Source organism: Carassius auratus, chromosome 40, assembly GCF_003368295.1.
Source record: "Carassius auratus strain Wakin chromosome 40, ASM336829v1, whole genome shotgun sequence".
Lineage (NCBI taxonomy): Eukaryota > Metazoa > Chordata > Actinopteri > Cypriniformes > Cyprinidae > Carassius > Carassius auratus.
Genome location: NC_039282.1, coordinates 345,994 through 368,308, shown reverse-complemented (window position 1 = coordinate 368,308; position 22,315 = coordinate 345,994). Strand labels below are relative to the sequence as shown.

The 22,315-nt window shown below is 36.8% G+C and overlaps 1 protein-coding gene across 1 annotated transcript in view; it reads left to right on the top strand.

Moving 5' to 3' along the window:
• LOC113058182 (mastermind-like protein 2) overlaps window positions 1–22,315 on the top strand; it is a 95,514-nt gene that overhangs the window by 53,763 nt on the left and 19,436 nt on the right. Inside the window, exon 3 of the mRNA XM_026225854.1 lies at window positions 8,526–9,779. Coding sequence (XP_026081639.1) covers window positions 8,526–9,779 — 1,254 coding nt within the window. The remainder of the gene's footprint in view (window positions 1–8,525; window positions 9,780–22,315) is intronic.

Below are 22,315 nucleotides of genomic sequence, written 5' to 3'. Positions count from 1 at the left end.
ATATATATATATATATATATATTTATTAGTGCTGTCAATCGATTAAAAAAAATTAACTAATTAATCGCACAATTTTTTAAAATTAATCGCGATTAATCGCAATTAAAAGACTGAAACTTTTTGGATATGTAAATGTAAAATGTAAATAATCAATGTAAACTCAAGGCAAAGAAACTATTTAAATTCAAAATATGATTGTTTATTGGAATTTTTGTTTAACTTGTAACACAGATTTTCTCATGTAAACAACATACCTGCAATAAACCATCAATATCCTCCAAATTAACTGTTGGCTTGAAAGCCATATTTATTACAGAAATAAAAACACAGGCTTGTAAGTACCATTTGAATTTCAAAACAATCAATGCCAATAAAAAACAAAAATGATTTCCATGTTGAATTCTAAGTGGACTGCAAAAAAATTCCAAAGTATAGTCATTGCCAGTGCTTTAAGTGGGCCCACTTCCAAATATAGCTCTTGAGCGTACCGCCACCTCTCCTTGCGCCCAGAACGTGCTTGTAGCGTACCGGTACGCTCATTTGGACATCTGTTTTAATAGAGGTTTTAATCTTTTACCTGCACTGCCGATTTTCAGAGCGCCCTCCACAATGCAAGCTTCCTAATTCATCCCACCCAGAGCAGAAACTACATTACCCATTCACCCTTAAGTTATACAAGTGAATAGCGCATGTGTCGCTTTTCCCACTGTTAAGTGTCAACAACTCAGCGTGGCCGGAGAAGGTGTGTGAAACTCGTTGTGAGTTATACTAAAGCAAAATCTTGAGTATTTATTGTCTGATAAACATTAAAAACTGTCTGCGGAGGTTGAGTCGTCCTGCAGCCCCCGCTGGCTGCTCATTGGCTGCAGCATCTTTTTTCTAAGTTCTAAAAAAATACCGTAGACGGCAAGGCACAAATTTAGATATTCATTTATCTAATTAAACTAAAGCCTATGCACAAAGACAATATGATCTTTTTGTCCCCTTTTTGTTTTAAAGCTTGATGAAGAGAGAGAGCGCAAGTTGCTGCAGCTGAGGAGGACAGTGATGCACGCGTACAGGAGTGATTGACAGTTCGCGGCACTGTGTACAAAAAATACTCCGCTACACAATTATTTCGTTATTTTCGTTTAAGCTTATTAACGTTAGCGTTACAGAAAGGTCTGATTTACGCACTGTTACAGTCATTGTTTTTTTTTTTTTAAACAATGATATTTGAGTTCATGATTTTAATGTTGCTGTTTCTTGTGGCAGACTAAATGAAGAGTAATGTTTCTTGTGGCAGACTGGAGAGTAATCCGGCAGAGTTTTATACTGAAACTTTCCGTCTAAAAGTCCTTCCTTGGTCTTATCCATATTTCTTTGCACGTTGAACACACATAGGCCACAACTGGAAATAAAAAAACTGCACCCGCGTTAATTGCGTTATTTTTTTTTTACGCGTTAAATATTTCAAATTAATCGAATGCGTTAACGCGCTAATTTTTACAGCACTAATTTTTATATATATAAAGTTATATAAAATTAGACAGTGAATCCGTAATTGAAGGTATTCAAATTCTGAATGGGTTATAGCCTAGAATGTGCGCAAAGAGCGCTCCAGCTTATAATCATTAGAAAGTTGTCAATCAACCCAGTGCTTTACGATCTCTACACTACTGCAATTCATCACTTATTTATATCGTCTGTACGTTTATTCATTCTAATGAGAGGATTTGGAGTTTGCACAACTCATAAACACTGAACAAAACTCCTGCTTTATGAGCGGTGAGTGGATTCTGACTAATACACCTCTGATTTGCCATTGCATTCATGCAATCAACAGATATGTCTGGGATTAAAACTAGACCATTTGTGCACTGTGAGTTCAGCTGTTTGAAGTGATGCATGTTCGGGGGTTTTAGGACAATTTTAGCAACCACTTGAAGTATACTTCAAAAGTTAAGTGTTTGGCTTTATGCATACTGTACACAAAGCATTTCTGTCAAAAGTGAAGTATATTTCAGGTTTTAGCCATAATAAATATATGCACCCCTGTGGCTGCACGATTAATCGCATGCGATTGTCATGCGTGTCTTGTCAGTGAAGCCGGTTCTCTGATTAGCAGTAAATGTCAACCACCTGGTTTCAAATGGAGCGGCATTTCCCAGCTCTAATTATTTATTTATTTTTTCTAAAATGTTCTAAGAATATTCTCATGGATTGTTCTAACAATTTTTTTAGCGGGTAGTTTAATTTTGTTCCCAGAACTTTCTCTCAAAAGAAAGGATAACATTCAATAAAAACATTCTAAAATGTTTATCAATAACATTTTTAGAACATTATCCCCTAACATTCTAATTAAGATTTAAGCAGATGTTTAGAAGTTGATGTCTGTTTAAAGTAATAGTTTAGTCTGATGTCACCGTAATGGTGGTAAGTGTTGGCTTTAGTTGTTCAATTTTACACTTGACTTGGCAGTGTTGTTCTTTAGCTGTTGTTATCTTTATTGTGTCAAAACAGCAGGAGAACATGTGGTTTGATGGTTTGCTGATTATTGCTGTATCATCATATATGTGGTATAAGCTAATGTGTGGTGTTAGTTAAGTATTATTTATTAAAGTGACTCAATTTGTCAACAGCCTGACGCCCAGCTGAATTTAAAGCAGATCATTTCAAGGATTAAAAAAAAAACAAAAAAACTTTGCTTTGACACACAAACATCAAGATTCAGTGTATGAATCTCAACAATAGTGACATTCTTCATGCTGCAATGTATTCTGGGTACATCATGCAAAACTCATCCGTGGCACCCAGAATGCATTGCGGCATGAAGCATGTCACCATTGTTGAGATTCTTACACTATTTCTTGAGGTCTCTGGAAAGAAAAAGTGACATAAATCGGCAGGACCTTGTGCATTGCAACACATCTTCTATAGTTATTAATATTTAATAGAATAGAATAGACTCCTGGTAAAATCAGTTGATCAGATTGTTAGCTTAACAATTTTTTAATATCAGCAAGTAACCAACATTACCTAATGACATCTTTCTCTCACTGATTTTGCTGTAACAAATATAATTACAGCAGCTGAAAGAACAATAACACTGAAAAGAGTCATGCTGCCTAAGTACTGATCACCATAATGGTGACATCAAACTAAACTAATATTTTCAATAAACCATCAATATCTCTGTTAATCTCAATAAGAACTTTTTTACATTTATGACAGAAATAAATTTTGTTTATAATAAGTGAAGATGGTAATACTGTTTCTGGAGTATTTACGCTAGAGTTTGACAACAAACAGAGGTTGGGTTTTAACCAACATCTGACTTCTGAGCAATGTCAGTACACATCTAGTGTGATGGGAAGCTGTAGTTCACTGACAAGCTGCGCAATATTGCGTTCATAATCGCAGATAAATCGTATGCGGTTATGAACGCGATATTGAATGATTATTGAGTGATATTAAGTGCGGTTCCATTTGAAAGCAGCTGATGGACATTTATCGCTAATCACATAACCATCTTTACTGACGAGACACGCATGACAATCACATGCGATTAATCGTGCAGCCCTAGCACCCCAGTACTATGCATTTAAAATGTCTAAATCTGAGAATGTAGACAGATTGGTAATATTTATCTATTTGATGGCTTTATTTTTAACTGAACTGAAATTTTATTTGGATCTACTGTAGCTCAATCTGATGGTGTTTAGCTAATCAACTTATTAATGGATTATTAGGTTGCATTTGGGAGATATAAAAATACAATTGGGAACAGAAACAAGTGGTAAAAAAACTTTGAAAAGCTTGAATGTTTAAACTTCAAACCAACAGCTCAACATTTTTTTTAGGTCTACTGTGAAATGGTTTATAGCCATTCATTTCCATTATTCCTAAACAAGAATATCCTTGTCTAATACAACTGTGGCCCAATGGAACGATGTTACTTTACAATATGAATCTGCCGTTTTGTTCATTTTCAGCAAGAGCAGTGTCACACATGTGATACCTCGAAGCCTTCGCACAGTTTGTGCTGAGAGCCGTTTCTTCTCCTCCCTCCAGGAGTCACTTTCAAAGAGATCCAGAGCTTCTGAGCTCATTAAAGCTTAATCAGAAAATCTATTTTCAGGTCACTTGTAGCTCTGTCAGGAGGATTTCAATGAATAGAGGCCACTGTTTCTTTGCAGCCCCTTGCCAAAATGAACACGCAACTATTATCAGACCATCTGAAGTGTATTTGGCATACAGACAAAAAACATCAGGTTCCTCTCCACCTTAATATGTTACATCTGGTTAGTGACAGTTATCTGTGTCACCATGTGAATATTTTAGAAAAATTACTTATTTAATCTAGCGAGGGACTGTAAAAGGGTAGTGACACACATGGTGCTTACTGGGGTCTTCTCTTAAAGTGGGACACAGTTCCTCACTGGATTATGTTTGGCTTTGGGTTTTGAAAATTGAGAGGATAAGATACTCAGACAATATTGTACTATTTTGTTTTATTTATAATTGTACAACACTCTTGATGAAATATCAACTTGGGAAATAATCTACTGTTTACATGAAGAAAGGGACATGAAGAAAGATTCTGGAGTGTTGCAATACTGTTCAGTCCACTAATATAAATACTGTTGAAGGAGGTGGCAAAGAGTTTGTGAAAGCACAGAAAGATTCACTGATGTTGCATAAAACCCTGGCTGGTGAAGTGCTGTTCTGTGTTGTATCATTTTAGCAATCAACAGTATTGCTCCTACTTATGGTTGAGTGTTACATTTGCATGTAATCTGTCCAGCACTGTGTGTGAATGATGAATGATAGCTCAGTAGTGTGCACTTGCCAGCAAATAAAACAAGTGGAAAAATCGTATGGTCCGTGGAGTAGTGTTGGTTATTCAGTGGCTGATAATAAATTAATATGATGTGGACATGGCAAAACTAAGTGAACCGAACATGTCCCCTCCCAGTCACTGTACTGTGAAAACAACAAAAAGCACAAATTTGTGAAAACAGTGATGCATATTATGTGTTTAGTCTACAGGAATGCGTATTTGCACAGGTGCGTAAGGTTTCTTTATAAAAAGTGACACTGCCAACTACTGGTCTGGCGTGCATAATACAGCATTTTTAATAATTCTTGTGGGTTTGTTTGAATGGGGATTGTCTTGATGATGTTGTCATCTATACATGAAACATTTGAAGAACGCAAAAGAAAAAACGTTACAGTTTTTAGTAAAGTCATTGTTGCGAAAACATACCCTAAGAGCAGCAAACCAACCTTCTTCATGAACCTTCTTCATTCTAAGTCTATGGGATTTGTTTTAGTGGTAGTCCTGTTTGGTACGGTGAGTATGGTAGTTTCTATCCTCGCATACTTTATGAATGGCATGGTATTAGCTTTGGAGTAATGGAAGCGTGCACGCTGAATGCCAGATGGGTGGCTGTGATTTCTTTCTTGGAGACGGCAATGGTGGTTTGTGCCAGCTTTGGAAACAGTTGTTGTAGCTGTTGTTAGATGGCAATTATGGTTTGTGCCAGAGTTGGAAAACTGTTGTCGTAGCTGGTACTAGGAGCTGGCTGGTTTTCACTGGCCTGTTTTGAATTACTATTTATGTCTGATGTAAAGTATTGCAAATTTGCACATGATATATTGGGGGGTGTTGAACCCTTCCGGTATCAACTTGCTACCGGCGAAGCTTATTTATGTTTTAGAACTTTTGTTGAGTTGTTAATAAATGACTTTGACCTGGACAATTTGAGTGGAGAAATCTATGGCTTGTCATAGATAGGCTTTATGTTCTGAGAACATTCCCATGGATTGTTCTAACAATGTTTTTAGTGAGTAGGTTAATTTTTGTTCCCAGAATGTTCTCTCAAAAGATAGGATAACATTATCTAAAAATGTTTATAAAAGGGATAGTTCACCCAAAAATGAAAATGTGATGTTTATCTGCTTACCCCCAGGGCATCTAAGATTGAGGTGACTTTGTTTCTTCAGGAGAACACAGGTAAAAATTGATGAATGCACTGTAAGTCATTTTAGATAAAAGTGTCTGCTATATGCATAAATTTAAATTGAATTGTGTGTTACGTTGTTGTAGAGTAAATGCATCCCCAGGTGAAACTGGTCTATCGACTGGTTTTAAGGGGGTTTTGAACCACATATACTAACAGCCTAGAAACCTCATAGGAACCACAAAACAACACACAAGCATTGATGTCCAGCCTAATTCAAATCTTGCTCCATCACAGTGAAGTTGTTTGAACATACACAAATGCATGTCATATGTTATTTGTAACCTGGTTGACAGTGGGAAAATAATTTCATACTGATGTCAACATGCCATTCATAGCTAATTTAAATATCTTACTGGCTATTGAGAGACAGAGATGAGGGAGATGAGTGGTGAAGGCATAAAACATCCCAGCCCAGTAATATTCCCAGTAAATGGAAATGCATCCAATTTGCCGCTACAGCAAAAACTGCACCACACTCACCCGTCCCTGAACTGATGATGAAGTTGGGTTGAACACACATCTCTCTCTGTGGGCATTAATGTCAGATGGTGTTTAAATAAGTATGCATATCCATGTGCAGGCAATATTGCAGCTGGGTGGAAATAGTGTTGGTTAGGGTGGATTTGGTCTGCACCTACTTCATGATTATTCTGTCTGATAAATTATATTTATCATTCTTCTTCATAAAACTCAAAATGTGCAGTTGTTGAGACAATTTCCACCTGATTTGAAATTTTGTTGGTGTGACACAATATAGTCATGTTTATTCATTTTTATATATGTGAATATTCCTTATTACATTAGGCTACACCAGAAATACTATATAGACATATATATATATATATATATATATATATATATATATATATATATATATATATATATATATATATATATATATATGTGTGTGTGTTCATTTTAGTAAATGTTTAAGCTACCTGAGAAAATATGTAACTATAGATTTATGCCTTTAATATAAAGTAAATGTTTATACATTTGCATCTATAACGTTACTTCTGAATTATTGTTCAAGCCTAATTTACATAAAATAAGACTTTAGGAACAAAGGGAACAGTTTCACACAAGGAAAATGCTATCTTTATAACAAACAAGCAGTGGGAAATGTAATTCATGCAAATGAGGGACACAGATAAAGCCTTCTTTTGTCTAACATCAATCTAATGGCTAAATTTATCCACACAGTTAATACCAGGTTTTGAGACAATAGTTCTTGGGAGTATTTTTATTTTTTTTTGTTCAGCAAATGTTGGCCTGCTGCTAGTAAAACAGGTGGATTACTGAAGATGCAGGGATATTCATGATATGATTTAGATTGGGTCTCATTAACTGTAGTGGTGTACGTACACACATATTTGTGCATAAAACCTCAGAGGAAATATTTCCACACAGAAATTGATTTATCAGTAAGTCTGCAAATGGTAACCAACCAACAAACACAAATGCGAAAATCACTTGTAGTTTAATTAGAAATATGGGATGTGTTAAGAAAATATGTATATGTATGAATAATAGAATAACTAACTGACCATAAAACACCTACAATAACAAAACAGATCATAGCAGTGAAAGGTGCTGCATAAAAATATAGCTGATCACATCAAGTCTAGGTCTCTATAAAAGTTTTTTTATTGTATTTCAGCTGGTTTTGAGATTAGCAAAGAATTACTCCAAGATCTTGTTATGCATGCTCTCAGGGCAAAAGCACATCTTTAGAGAGCAGTCCGTGATGTGATGAATGGCTGTACAGAAGATGGCTTGTGTATGTACTATACTAAGTACTAACTGTGGGCATGAGCTCCTTACTGTAAATGAATCTAGATTAATCTACATTCACAAGGGTATAGTCAAATGTATGTATGTAATCACTTGTTGTGAATCTGGCAAAAAGTAAAATAAAATAATATAAAAAAAAATGCACATGAGCTTTCTATGTGCACAACTTGCATGGAATAATTAGAAAATTAATCCAAATGTCTAGCACATGCATTCTTAGTAAGTAGGAGTTTAACCTATATCTGTAGATATTACCCTATTAGTGCCATGTGGGAAATTATAAACTTCCTATATTAAATCTAATTTTGAAGGCTAAAGAGTCAACCTGCAAAACTGTATACATTTTCGTAGAGATAATTCCCTCATAAACACATTTGTTATACACTAGTTTTAATTGGTTTGAAACATCAAAGAGTATTTTAATAAGAGTTCATTAATTAGATATTGATGGTCTTGTTGCATTATGTGCTCTTGTATCCCAGTTGAGAAGAACGTAAGTATATATAGGCTGGAGAAAGTAATGCTTTTGAAGAATTATTTTGATCAAATCTGTAGAGCCGTACACCTTTAATTGTCAATCAAACATACATACCTGTGTATGTATATATATATATATATATATATATATATATATATATATATATATATATATATATATATATAAAGCCTGACTTATAAAACAATTGTTGAATAAAATTGATTTTCTATTCTTTGCATTTTCAGCAGGGACTGAGGAGAAAGATTGAAGGGCAGTCTCCTGGGTATACATCCAAGCAGAATGGCCTCTCCTGTGGGGCATCGGGGTCCGACTTCAAGCGCCTCCGCATGGAACCCAGCTCTTTTCGACCTGGTTCCTGTGCTTTGGCATCAGGGCAGACGCAAAGATTGGTAGGGGATGCCACCCAGGGTAACAGCCTTCGAAGAAAGGACACCTTCATGATGCCTCACGGAATCAGCAGTGATTTATTCAACATAACTCTAAGGGATATGAAGAAAGAACCAACTGAAGTTCAGACCTGTGGCCAGTCGTCCACAAATCTTTCGACGTTGACATTTGATTTCAAAGATGAAATAAGTGGACAGATTGACCCAGAGCTCCAGGATTTGTTCGATGAGCTCACCAAGACCGTGCCATCACTCAATGATCTAGAGCTGGAGAAGATGCTAAAGCAAGACGATAACTTTGTTCTAGATCTGGGTCGACCCAATTCAGCTGGTGAGGCCCCTCCTTGTATTCACCTGGATAAGCCAATCAAGACAGAGTACTCACCAGATTTTAGCCAGGCAGCTAGAAGCTCTCCGCAACTAAGACCAGCCTCTGCCGGACCTTCCTTCTCCATGGCCAACAACACTTTATCAACCTCATCCATCACTTCAGGACACCATGGACCTACTGGCGGTTCCTCTCGAGGTCTTCCAGCATGGCCTGAGATGTCACATGCTGAGCAGCTAAAGCAAATGGCTGCTAACCAACAGCAGCCCAACTCAATGCTCCACAACCACCAGCAGACTCAAGCAGGAGGGGTTAGGAACTGGTCTTCTGCCTCGGGTGTCCACCGAGCCCCTGGCTCTTTTAATCAGGAGACTCTTTCAGGTAATGCTTCCCTTTCTCAGCAGAGACTCAGCGCTCAGAATGCTGGTCAGGCCAAAGTCATGTCCAACTGTTTTCTCAAGCCTAATGAATTCAACCCATCCCATCACATGGACACAAAGGTTCTCAGCACTAAGCCGATGCTGCATTTCAGCCCTAAAATACCACCTTCCACCACGGCCCAACAAATACCCATCATGGCTGCGCCACCAAACAAAACAACCATGCAACAGCAGCCATCTACAGCAGGCCAGGGCATGCACTTTCAGAATTGTCAACGGCCCATGCAGCCATCTGCTTGCCTACAAACTAAGCCTCTAAGTCAAAGGCCTCCAAGCAGTCAACATGGTGCTGGAGTCCATTTCAAAATGGCACATCAGCGACAGGTAAGAAGTGTTTATTATCATTTTAACAGCTGTTGCTTGTCAAACTGTACGATATGTTCCCAGTGACTTCTTGGGTAATAGCCATGACACACTGGGACTCATTCCCTAACTGTTAAGGGTGTAAGTATTAGGATTGGGAATTGAAAATCTATTCTGATTGCACAATCTGATACTTAAGGTCAGGAATCGGATACTTGTTGTCAAATTAAAATTTTCCGCCTATCGATTCCTATGTGTTTTTTTAAAGCGATCTGCCAGGAGCTTGCTCACTAATCTAAGCCCTTCAAAGTTTTGCTACATTTGCGGTTAGAAGCCCAAAAAATAAATATGTTACAAGAGAGGTGTCACTACCAACATGAGAAAGCACTTTGATTTAATAGATCATTAAAGATCTACAATAATGTACAGTATTTGAAAAATATTGTGTGTTTTGATCATTAAAGCATTTCAACAGATTCTGTTACGCCAAATGCACAAAATATTGATCTTTAAAATAGCTTCATATGACCCCTTTAAAGAGTCCAGTTTTTATGTAGCATGTTGATTTTTTTTTTCATGGTATGTAGCTCCAGTAAATGGTTTGCAAAAAAGAAACACATGAAAAATGTTTAATATCATTATTCAATCACATCAGAATCTATAAAATTAAAACAAAACCCAAACCTAATCTTGAGTGAGTCATTGAATCATTCATCCATAAATTATATGTGATTTTTTTTTAGTTGTCCAATGTTTTTTCTTCAGAATCATTAGAGAACCACAACTTCCATTGGAGGGGATAAAGCAGTGGATTTTTTTTTTTTTTCATAATTATGCAGTTATATTTTCCACACAAACAGCTCTTAAAGATTCCAGTTTTTTTGTTGCATGTTGATTTTTGTTCATGGTATTCAGCTTCAATAGAATCAATTTAAAGGGGTCATATATTATGCGATTTCAATTCTTCCAAAATGTCTCTTTGGAGTGTTACAAGCTCTTGGTGCATAATGAAGATCTGTAAAATTACAAAAGTTGAAGTCTGAAATCCAAAGAGATTTTCTTTATCAAAGTAAAGACTCTGCCATGCCCCCCAAAACACCTTGTTTAAACACGCCCCCACGTCTTTGTCCCTATTTGGAAATATTAGCATAATGCTGCCAAAATATTCACGCAAAGAAAGAAGGTGTGGTTTTAGTTACCGCAGTTAGTGTTGAAGCAGCCATGTCAGGCAGATGCTGTGTTTATCTAGAAGAAAGCAAGAGCACTTTATTTGGCCTTTGATGCATTTAGGAATCTTTAAGATTACTTACAACCTAGGAGAGGAGGTAATTTTGACTTTGCTACAACAATCTGGTGCTTCTGAATCAGCGAATGTAAGTATGTTTTCTTATTAGTTTAAATATTAGCTATTGACTGTGCAAATGCAGAGTCTCTTTCGGGCTTTAACTGATGGTAAAACTAAGGATATTAATAACTGTCTTTACATTTTTTTTGAAAGAAGAAGCTTGTGATTATGGAAAGGGTTGTTATATTTGAAACGAGTGCTTGCGGTGATCGACCAATCACAATGCACTGGGTCAGTTGGCCAATCAGAGTAGTCAGTAGTAGTTACACCAAAATAATGATCTTTAAAAAAGCGTCATATGACCATTTTAAAATGCTAGAAATTGAATGAGACAAATTTCATTGAAGTATTATTTAATACATTAAAATATATAAACATAGCGGTCACTGACCATCACATGAGCATATGACAGCTCTTTCACAACAGAGTGTTGAATCAAATGTGAAAAAAAACATTGACTGCATGGCCACTACTATTGAAATAAAATGCTTGCATTGTGCAAACTAAATTTTATATTTACTTGAATCCAATTTCTTAGTTAATCAGATCGAATTGATTTAAATAATAAATTAAAAAATCATTCCTAAGCAAAATCTAAAATGTGATAAGTGAATTGAATCAATTCATCTATCTGCCCTACTAACTATGCATACATCCTTTTTTTGTAAATATCTGTGTATGAATGTTTTCATGTTTTATTGATTCACCAATAATTGTACATTAAATTTAATTCTGAATTTGATCATCCAACTAAAACCACAAATCTAAAAATCTAGTGGCCTAAATATATATATGAGGATGCAGTTGCTCAATGATCTTGCTGGACATACTCTCAGGCTAAAGCTCATCTATAGGAATTGTCATGCTCTGTTAGTGACGAATTGTTGAGAAATCGGGCACAATTTTTACTGAAAGATACTATGATATGTCAAATCTTCAGTCAAATAATTAGCTTTGCTTCATTTTCCATTTAACACTCGATCACATTTTCTCTGTACAGGGCTGGTTGTTCTTGACACAATGGAGTCATAGTGTCAAAACCACACACCCTGCTTTCTTTCCATCTGTCAGTGTGTTGTGTTAGCCGTTAGCATTCTGCCAAATGCTTTAAACTCATCGGCGCTACACTTTGCTGTAGGCCTGTTTTTCCTTTTTGTTTTTCAAGATTGTTGTTTGTGTCTAGGCGGGTGCAGGGTGCCTTGAATTTGTATATTCCCTCAAAGCAGTTTGACGGTAGCCCCGACTTGTTGGAGCATGGTAGATTAACATGCAAAACTTCAAATTTTTCCACCTGTCACAGTCACTTGCTGTCAGGGCATATATGCACACAGAGGGATTTGCTAATTGGAGGTTGTTAGCTGCAAGGGACAAGTTACAGTAATCTGCTTAGCCCAGTGCCAGAGGTTTATCCACTGATTTGTTATGATTTGGGAGCTTTAGAACATCCCCTTTTTCAGTTTCATACAAACAGTATCTCTTGACTCTCTATGTGGGAACCGATAACAAGAACCACACAATAGGAGTCATCCTTAGCCTCCCCAGAAGAAGGGGGAGAGCGTGGAAAGACATGCTTGATTTTGACATAAAGATATCTCTTTTTGCAGCCATTGATGGGAGAGTTGTTAAGGTTTAAGGTCCCAATTTCCCAATGGACAATAATCTGTGTACCCACAGTACAGAATAGTCTACCACTGTTTGGAAGTTGTTGTTTTTTTAGCTAGTTTTTGCATATCAAAACAATGACTTCAGTCACTTTTGCATTGTTGGGGAATCTATTCAAAAAGTGTAGCTAACTGAGCTAACAACTAGTCTTGAGATTAGTTAAACTGACAGCTACTGTGTAATAAACCCTTGTGAAAAAAGTGCACTTAATTGTGTTTAGTTTTGTGTTACTTGTTATGTACTTCAAATCTTAAAAGTAGTTTTTATGCTTGCAGGTGATGTATTATTAATGAAATAAAAAGCCACTTAAAGGGATAGTTCTCCCAAAAATCCAAATTTTATGTTTATCTGCTTACCCCCAGGGCATCCAAGAGGCAGGTGACTTTGTTTCTTCAGTAGAACACAAAGATTTTAAATTTGTAAAGACAAAACGATCAGTCTGTGCAAGAAACTGAACAGTATTTATATCCCTTTTTACCTCTGATTCACGCAATGTCTGAACTACTAGAACTCTCATGAGCGTCTCTTCCTGAGCGCGTTCTCAGAGGCAGGTGCATGAGAAGAAGAAGATGCCTCACACACCTGCTTGAGAACGTGCTCAGGAAAACATGCTCAGGAAAGTTCTAAAATGTTCGGGCAGTGTGTGAATCAGACGTAATTTTTTTTTTAAATAAATACTGTTCAGTTTCTTGAACAGACCAATCATTTTGTGTCTTTACAAATCAATGTTTCGCCACGAGCCACACGGTTTAACTTGGTTTTGTTTGTGTATGTCTGTTTGTTTGTTTTATTGTATGTTTAAGCAGGGATTCCCATTCACATCCATTACAAGACTGACAGACTGCAACATTTTGAGTAAACCTCTATTTGTGTTCTACTGAGGAATTGAAGTCACCTACAGTACATCTTGGATGCTCTGGGGTTAAGCAGATAAACATCAAATTTTCATTTTGGAGTGAACTATCCCTTTAAGTGTGAAGAGTAAAATTTTAAGTATAACATACACTGTGATGAAGTCAAATTCAACTCTTTAATAATCATTTAAATTAGACTTATTTTGTAACTATATGTAACTATAATGTGTTCTTTGATATTGCATATAAAGTTAATACATTTTAAAAATTAACAATTAATTCATTGTAAATTTATCATTAAAAATGTGTAATTACAATATGTTGAAATACATGATATACATTCGTTATGATCTCCGTACAACGGGGGGTGGGGGGGGGATGGGATCTACTATGTTCACGTTCAAGTTAAGCTTTATTGTCATTCCCAGGGGGCAAGGAACTTGACCGGAAGTTGAAGTCGGGTGGGGGCTGCCATCTTTCGGCAGAACTTCACTTGCGTTAGCATTCCCATTGACTCCCATTCATTTTGGCGTCACTTTGACAGCGAATAACTTTACATCTGAGGCGTTTAAAGACTCCGTTTGTCCATTATTTATTTCTAAAGATACACGACAATGTATAAAGGGCTCCATTACCTTCTATGTTACATTATGGCCCCGTATAAACAGTTTTTGTAAAAAATAGGCTAACGATTGCGTCATAACCACTCGTCTCTCTGTCGCATTACCGTACAGACAGGAGGAGAAGCTTGCAGGCAATTAACTTAATATGGCGTACTGGCGTTACAAAATACTATACAAAATAATTAATCAGAATACTTACTCCTGCTCACTCAGGAAAAAGAACTCCCCGCTCAAGCTCGCAGGCTCTGCAAGATTAACGATGGCAGTTTGCACGCACAGCTACTAGAAGATTTACATCTGTCAGACAGGTTGCTGACGTCGTCAAGCTTCGTTTGAGTCTGCGCGTCAGAAACGGAAGTGCTAAAAAACGCAAAAAATGGACTTCACTTGTCTCGATTGAGTTCCAATAGGGATGCTGTGTCCATTTCTTTTACTGTCTATGGTCATTCCGCTACTAGGGCTGGGACAACGCGTCGAGGTCATCGATGACGTCGACGTATTTTTATTTCTCTAAAAAACGTTTGCAAAACATTTACCTTATGTGCGCTGAATATACACGATGGCCGGATCAACATTCTGTCCAACGTTATAGAACCAATCCAGGGGTTTTTCTGCATTGATCTTTTTTTTGGTGGCTGTCAAAGCCTTATTTGATCGGTGAGTGATGCCTGACAGGGCACGAACGAGAGAGAGCCCCGGCTGTGCGCGCACTCACAGTCTTCAAACAACACGAGCACTTCTTGCTCTCTCTCTCCCTTGTGCATATTAATCAAAATCATTAAACAGATAGAAAAAGGGCGAAACACCAAAGTTTCACGCGTGCTCGCGCACTCACAGTCTTCAAACTACACGAGCGCTGTCTTGCTCTCTCTCTCTCTATCTCTATCTCTCTCTCTCTCTCTCCCTCGTGCATATTAACCAAAATCATTAGACACGATGGAAAACGGGCGGAACGCCAAAGTTTCACGTGGAGCATTCTGAGATTTTTTTTCTCCATGACAGGCTGCTGGCTCCCACTGTTATTTTTATTTTTTTTTTATTTTTTGGAAAAGCACTCTCTGTATTAGCTTAAAGCCCTCAAGTTTACATTGGTTACTGTATTCTTTCAATTGCTCTAAACAAGTATTTTGGGTGACCTTTTTTATTGAATCATCAAGTTATTTTTGTTATTTTCATCTGAAAGAAGAACTTTTTTCAGTAAGCTATGTGTTCAGTAAGCTTGTTTCAGTAAGCTATGTGTTTTCAAGGCTTCAAGGTTTTATTTAATGCTATCACTATACAAGTGCAAAGTAATGCATTCTTAGTCAGTCTTTTATTTTGTAATTTTAAGAGCAATAAACATATATTGCAATGTTAAGGAATTCATGTTTTTTTTCATTCAGATATGTAAATCAACATGTATAAATTGTCAGTAGTCAATTAATGGGGAGATAATCGAAATCAAATCAGTCTGAAAAAATTAATCGTTAGATTAATCGATGCATCGGAAAAATAATCGCTAGATTAATCGTTTAAAAAATAATAGTTTATCCCAGCCCTATCCGCTACATGTGTGGACAAACAATGGAACAAAATGTTGTGACTTACAGGACCACAGTGCTACATAAATACAGACGAACAACAATGAAGTAAAACAATATAAACCTATACACAACTTACATGCTGGCAGATTATATATATATATATATATATATATATATATATATATGTTTACCTATACATAAATAAAAAATACAAACCATACGAATGCTTCACAGCTTCACAGGGGTTGGAGAAGGTGCGATGGTCCATGATACAGGAGGTAGTGAGTTTGCGTGGGGTTTCAGATGAGGGCAGGGTTATTTGAGTTCATTGCAGCAGTGTGCAGCTGAGGGTCTTGCGGTCTGATGCACTACAGTTCCCGTACCAGACAGTGATGCAGCTAGTCAGCATGCTCTCGATGGTGTAGAATGTGGTGAGGATGGGTGGAGGGAGACTTGCTCTGTTCAGCTGGCAGAGAAAGTGTAGGTGCTGTTGTGCCTTCTTGAAGAGTGACATGGTGTTGGTGGTCCAGATCGAGGGTGTTTGGGAGGCTGGTTTTGATATTGTCAAGTCAAGTCACCTTTATTTATATAGTGCTTTAAACAAAATACATTGCGTCAAAGCAACTGAACAACATTCATTAGGAAAACAGTGTGTCAATAATGCAAAATGATAGTTAAAGGTATCATCATTGAATTCAGTGATGTCATATCTGTTCAGTTAAATAGTGTCTGTGCATTTATTTGCAATCAAGTCAACGATATCACTGTAGATGAAGTGACCCCAACTAAGCAAGCCAGAGGCGACAGCGGCAAGGAACCGAAACTCCATCGGTGACAGAATGGAGAAAAAAACCTTGGGAGAAACCAGGCTCATCTGAGACAAGGTCTTTACAAGGGATCTGGATCTGGGGCTCTAGTTGTCCTGGTCTCCGCTGTCTTTCAGGGGTGGTCTTTTCTAGGTCCTTTTTCTAGATTTTTTTAGGTCCTTTCTAGGTGCTGATCCATAAGTACTGGATCCGGATGACTGCAGTGACCCTCTGATCTGGATACAGACTGGATCTGGTGGCTACGGTGACCTCGGAATAAGAGAGAAACAGACTAATATTAGCGTAGATGCCATTCTTCTAATGATGTAGCAAGTACATCGGGTGTTATGGGAAGTGTTTCCGGTTCCGGTTTACCTATGTTGTGCATGACTAACCTCTCAAAGCACTTCATCATGATTTGAGTCAGTGATATGGGATGGTAGTCATTTAGACAGGACACAGGTGATTTCTTTGGTACTGGTAAGATTGAATGTGAATTTGAGACATATGGGGACAACTGCATGGTTCAGTGAGGTGTTGAAGATATCTGTTAGGAACTCTGTCAGCTGTGCAGTACAGTCTTTCAGTACACGGCCATGTATGTTGTCAGGACCAGCAGCCTTGCATGGGTTAATCCTAGAGAGGGTCTTCCTTACTTAATCTGGAGACAGACAGAGCGCCTGGTCGTTTTTCTGAAGATGTGTCATTCTGCATGTCAAACCGTGAATAAAAGTGGTTGAGTGCATCCGGGAGGGATGTGTCGTCAGTCTGTGCACTGAAAGCAGTCCTGTAGTGTTGAGATAGCATCATCTGGCCAAACGGTGATTTTCATTCAGAATTAGCATAACAGAGATGTGATCCATGTACCCAAGGTGGGGGCAGGTGTGTCCAGTAGGGCTGAACAACATATCGTTATCGTATCTATATCTAGTTATGAACTTTCAAAACATTACTATCAAAAAAAAAGCAACAATATAGACAATATAGATTTCCCCTCTCCGCGCTCACCCTGCATACAACTCTGACAGTCACAACAAACATCAGTTTTACGAGTGCCCTTGAATGCAGCGCTAAAGCCAGCGCGGACACACTACCAGGGACTATATTGTGAGGGGGGAGGGGTTTCCATGGTGACGCGTCATTGCTTGTCACGTGAACCACCGCAGCAGAAACGGCGCTGAATGAATGATGATCTGCTTTTGTGTCATTTTTCCTTTTTTATTCAGAATATTCACAAATCTGTTAGCTATGGCATGAAATATCTGATATTCAGATTATAAAATACATGCAAGTGGAATTATATTGTTGTTTAAACACCTTTATAACGATCGCGTTAGCTGAGCTGTATGCGCGATGGGCGCCGCCATGTTAGTTTGTGCCGCAGATGCAGTTCAGAGAATCGAATTCATCCACTTCTCCCGAAATACTTAAAAGTAAGTGGCTGGTGAACTGGGAATAGAATAGAGTAAACATTGAAGTTACTTACACAATGTGTATCTGATATGAATAAAACGTTTCGAATTATAATGGAAAGGGTTATTATTACCTCTTCCATAGACATCAGTGTGTATTTTACAAACTCTAAATGTATTGTTTTTTAGTACTTATGTGAATTTATATTTGAAAATGAAAATTTCTAAAATTGTATCGATATCGAGATATCTGGCATGAAAATCAAGATATGAAATTTTGTCCATATCGTTCAGCCCTAGTGTCCAGTGTGGTATTTTTAGGTTTGCTCTGTTGAATTCACTAGCTATTCAGGAAAAGCCGTTGGGTTATTTGTTTGTTGTTCACTGATGACGCTGTACACAGCTCGCAGAGCCCAGTTTCTTTTAGTTTATTTTGAACAGACAGTAGTACAAATTATATTTTTTTACCCCCATAAATATTATTACATTGTTAAATGTAATCTGCAGTAAATATATACATACAAGGAATAATAAAAAAATGTGCAACATGTAACGTAGACTTTTTATGCTGTGGTTCAGTTAATTTTTGTGACAGGATTAATTTGTTCACAGAAAGTAAACTCAAATAGCAGAAAACAACATCCCATTCGTTTTCTTTATTTTACAAAAGCACAAGGTTTTGTTTTTATTGTGAGTGTACACAAATAAAAGCAGACCTTTTTACAGTGATGCATTACTAATAAGACAATAAGTGTTTAAAACTTATTCTGCTAGTAAGGACACATAAGGACACAGTTGAAGTATTCACGCTGGGATGCACACACACACATACACACAAAACAAATCAGTTCCATCATTGCTAACTTGACAGCACAGTTGAAACTTTATCAAAATAAAATAGAGTAACCAACACTGCATTCTAATTGGTTTCATAATTAATATATTCAAATAAAAACTTGACGAAATTACATGAGCTGTTTGTGATTGTACAGATCATATGGCATTGATGGGGTTAAGTATGCTGCACTAGTGGAAATGAAGCCAGAATGTCTGTTCAAACAGGGAGAAAAATAGGCAATGGACAGTCTTCCCACAGTGAACTGAATTAGTAATGCCATGGAAATAAAGGTTCCGAAATGGTGCCGTGACCCCACCAGAGCCCTCGAGAACTTTTGTTCAAGCTGAATTTTATCCCACCGGGTGCAATGCAAAAATTGCATGTAAAGAGACCAAAATGTGGAGACTGTTTCTTGTTTCCTTTTTCTCACAGCCTGCTTATTAGTTGTCAGCCTGAGTATGGCAAACTGGGTATTTGTGATATCACAGACTGTCATAAGAGTTGAGTGGAAATCTTTTTATTGCATGTGAAAAAAAAAAACACATTGCAAAAACATATCACATTGAGAGACCTGCGTGCCCCAAAAACTTCAAGCAGCATCTGATAGTTTCTGATTAAAGTGCTGTTATACTGACTAGTCAGTATCTGGAGAAGCGATTCAAGTATTTCTGGCTCTAAAGTGAGACTGTAGCTGTGCTCCAAAAGCCAGTGAACTGCCTAGATACTCACTGCCTACATAGCAACCAACTATAAATGCATTAGACAGTAATGGAAGCTCTTAAGTGCCTGAATTAAAACACTCCTTACATAGGCAGTAATGCTGTGCATCACACAAAGAGCGCTCCCTATGGGAGACTCTACTCGCAGTTAATTTAGATGATGGGAACAGTGTAATATTTGAAGTCAGTTCAGTGTAATTTAAGATGAACTGACTTTTGCAACCAAGTTGATTATACTTATAATCAACTTGCTTATACTTGGTTATAATCAATTGATTATACTTCAAATTTAAAGCCATTTTTTTATATATATATATACATTTTTTAAATAAATTATTATTTATTTTTTTACAATGACCAAAAAAGCATATTTTGTTGTATTCTGGTAATTTTCTGGTCAGTTAATATTATAGCACTGAAATAAAACCTACTGACTTCCCTCACATAGGGTATGAGCAAAATGTAGATACTTGTTGTACTTTGGTTTTGTTTTCTCAATTAGTTACTCATGTGGTTTCCCTGGTCAAAAATGACTATATAATGAGACATCTGATACTGTGTGCATTTATGTAAGTAGTCTTTTCTAAAGCTCTCATTGACTTGCATTACAAGATTTACAAATCAGGATTCCATCGTACTTTTCGGACACAACTATCAGCATCTATACCGAATTCCTTTTTTTTTTTTTTTTTTTTTTTTTGCTCAGTTTGGGCCTCTTAATAACACTGAGGTGATTTTGTTTTCTTTCAGTGTTATCACCCCAGTATTCCCATATATCATGTTTTACAATCCTGATGTATCAAATATGACTCTAAATATGAAATATAATTTCTAAAGGTTTGGTAAACTCTTCTATTTAAATAAATAAATTGAACGCAACTATTAAATGTAACTTCTATTTCATATGTCAGATTTGAAATGGTTAATTTTTATCTTTTAAAATTTAAGTAAAAATGTCCATTTGTAGAAAACCCCTCACATTATTATTATTATTTTTATTTTTTTTTGTGTAAATTTAGGGAAATAAGAGTTTGAGGCTCAGGATTGTGTTTTGTGCTGCTCGTGGCTTCGCTAAAGCTCTCCATTACTGGGAGTGGGAATGAGTTGGTTTGTGGGGGTTGGTGTAAAGTGCCAGTTTGTTGTAGCCTCGCTACAAGGAGCGAATGTTTCCTGGGAAAATGATCTGGGGCCAAGTCCAGATGCCGGGCTGCTCTCTGGGGATGGCGTCCTGCCTCCAGTCGGCAGGAAGTGCTAAGAGAGCGCAGCGGGGCCCGGGCCTGCAGTCTTGTCAACTGCTTGTAATGCTGGTGGAATGGGAGCCTAAATCACATCTCTCCTTCATGGAGTCAGCGGACACATGTGGTATTCATTTAACGATGCACTGGTAAAGAACGAAGAAGGAAAGAGAGATGGAAAACAGCTTTATGACACATCAGGATCACAAAGAGTGGATTACAGAGACGGCCACACTAGCAAGGCTTTAGCTCCCCCACATAACAAAGTTTTTAACTAAGGCAGCTGATTTCAGTCAAATGAACACAGTCTGGCTTTGCGGTCACAACTTCTGAGAATTTTTCATGGTATCGGCTAATGGAGCAGCTTCAGATGTAACTTTCGTCACCACCAGAGCATTTTACAACAATATGACCTGAACTTTCACCATAATAGCATGTGTGGAATGTGATGAGGCTTTATGTTATTCAAATATGTGGCATTTTTCTTTATGAGCCTTGGCCAGCACCACTAATAATGCTATTTGTTGGCCTATCAATAAATTTAAAAACAAACTGAATATATAATTCATACACACATTGATCTGAGTGCCTTTTCTATGATGTTTTGACAGAGTGATCTGTCATTGCAATTTGCAGAAGCATTGGTTAAACACTTTCCCTCTGCTTACTCTCAAGTTAATTGATTTTGATCATTTTTGGTGTGTGTGTGTGGGGGGGGGTTTATAGAGTCAAAAATGTCAGACAAATGACGACTGTCTGATATCATAATAATGTAAAAAAGCATCATTAATGAGAATCTTAAGCAGTTTGTCATAACCATTATTTCTCTCTTCACAGTATGTTAGAACTAATTTTGTCTGCCAAAGGTCATGTGGTGCAACCAACATGAATAAAAAGGGGAAATTATATCATAGAGAGCTAAACTGTGTCATGGTCAGTGCAGTAAGTCTCTTAAAATATAATGTTAATTGACCTTGTATGAGAAGAAAAGTTCAGACTCTAAAATTTCTAAAATATATGATTAAAGTATTGCTATTACTAATAATTCAGAATATTTGTCAATTTGGAAACATCTTTTTATATGATTAAATGTAAATCAAAAACAAAAATATAACTATTATGCAAGTGTTATTTTAGTATAATTGAAATACTATTAGTTTGAATTGTATTTAGCATTGTTATATATTTTCATAGTTTTATCATTTTCATTTTAGTACAGTTTTAGTACTTTTGTTGTGTTTTGTCATTTCTATACTTTTTCATGTCTTTATATTTTTTTTATTACATAAAATGTTTTTTTTTTAATACTATGTTTATTTTATTTCAAGTGATAACAAATATTTAAATGGTTTTAGTTTGTTTCAGCTGACTACAGTAATAACCCTGATACTAACATGCATATAAAGAGAACAATTCTAAGAACATATACAGAATTTTTTTTTTCATTATTATTATATTTTCCTTTTCTTTACCATGCTCACTCTTATTTGTTACTGCCCATCATAAAAAAAAGTCACCACCTGGATTTAAAGCTGCAGTA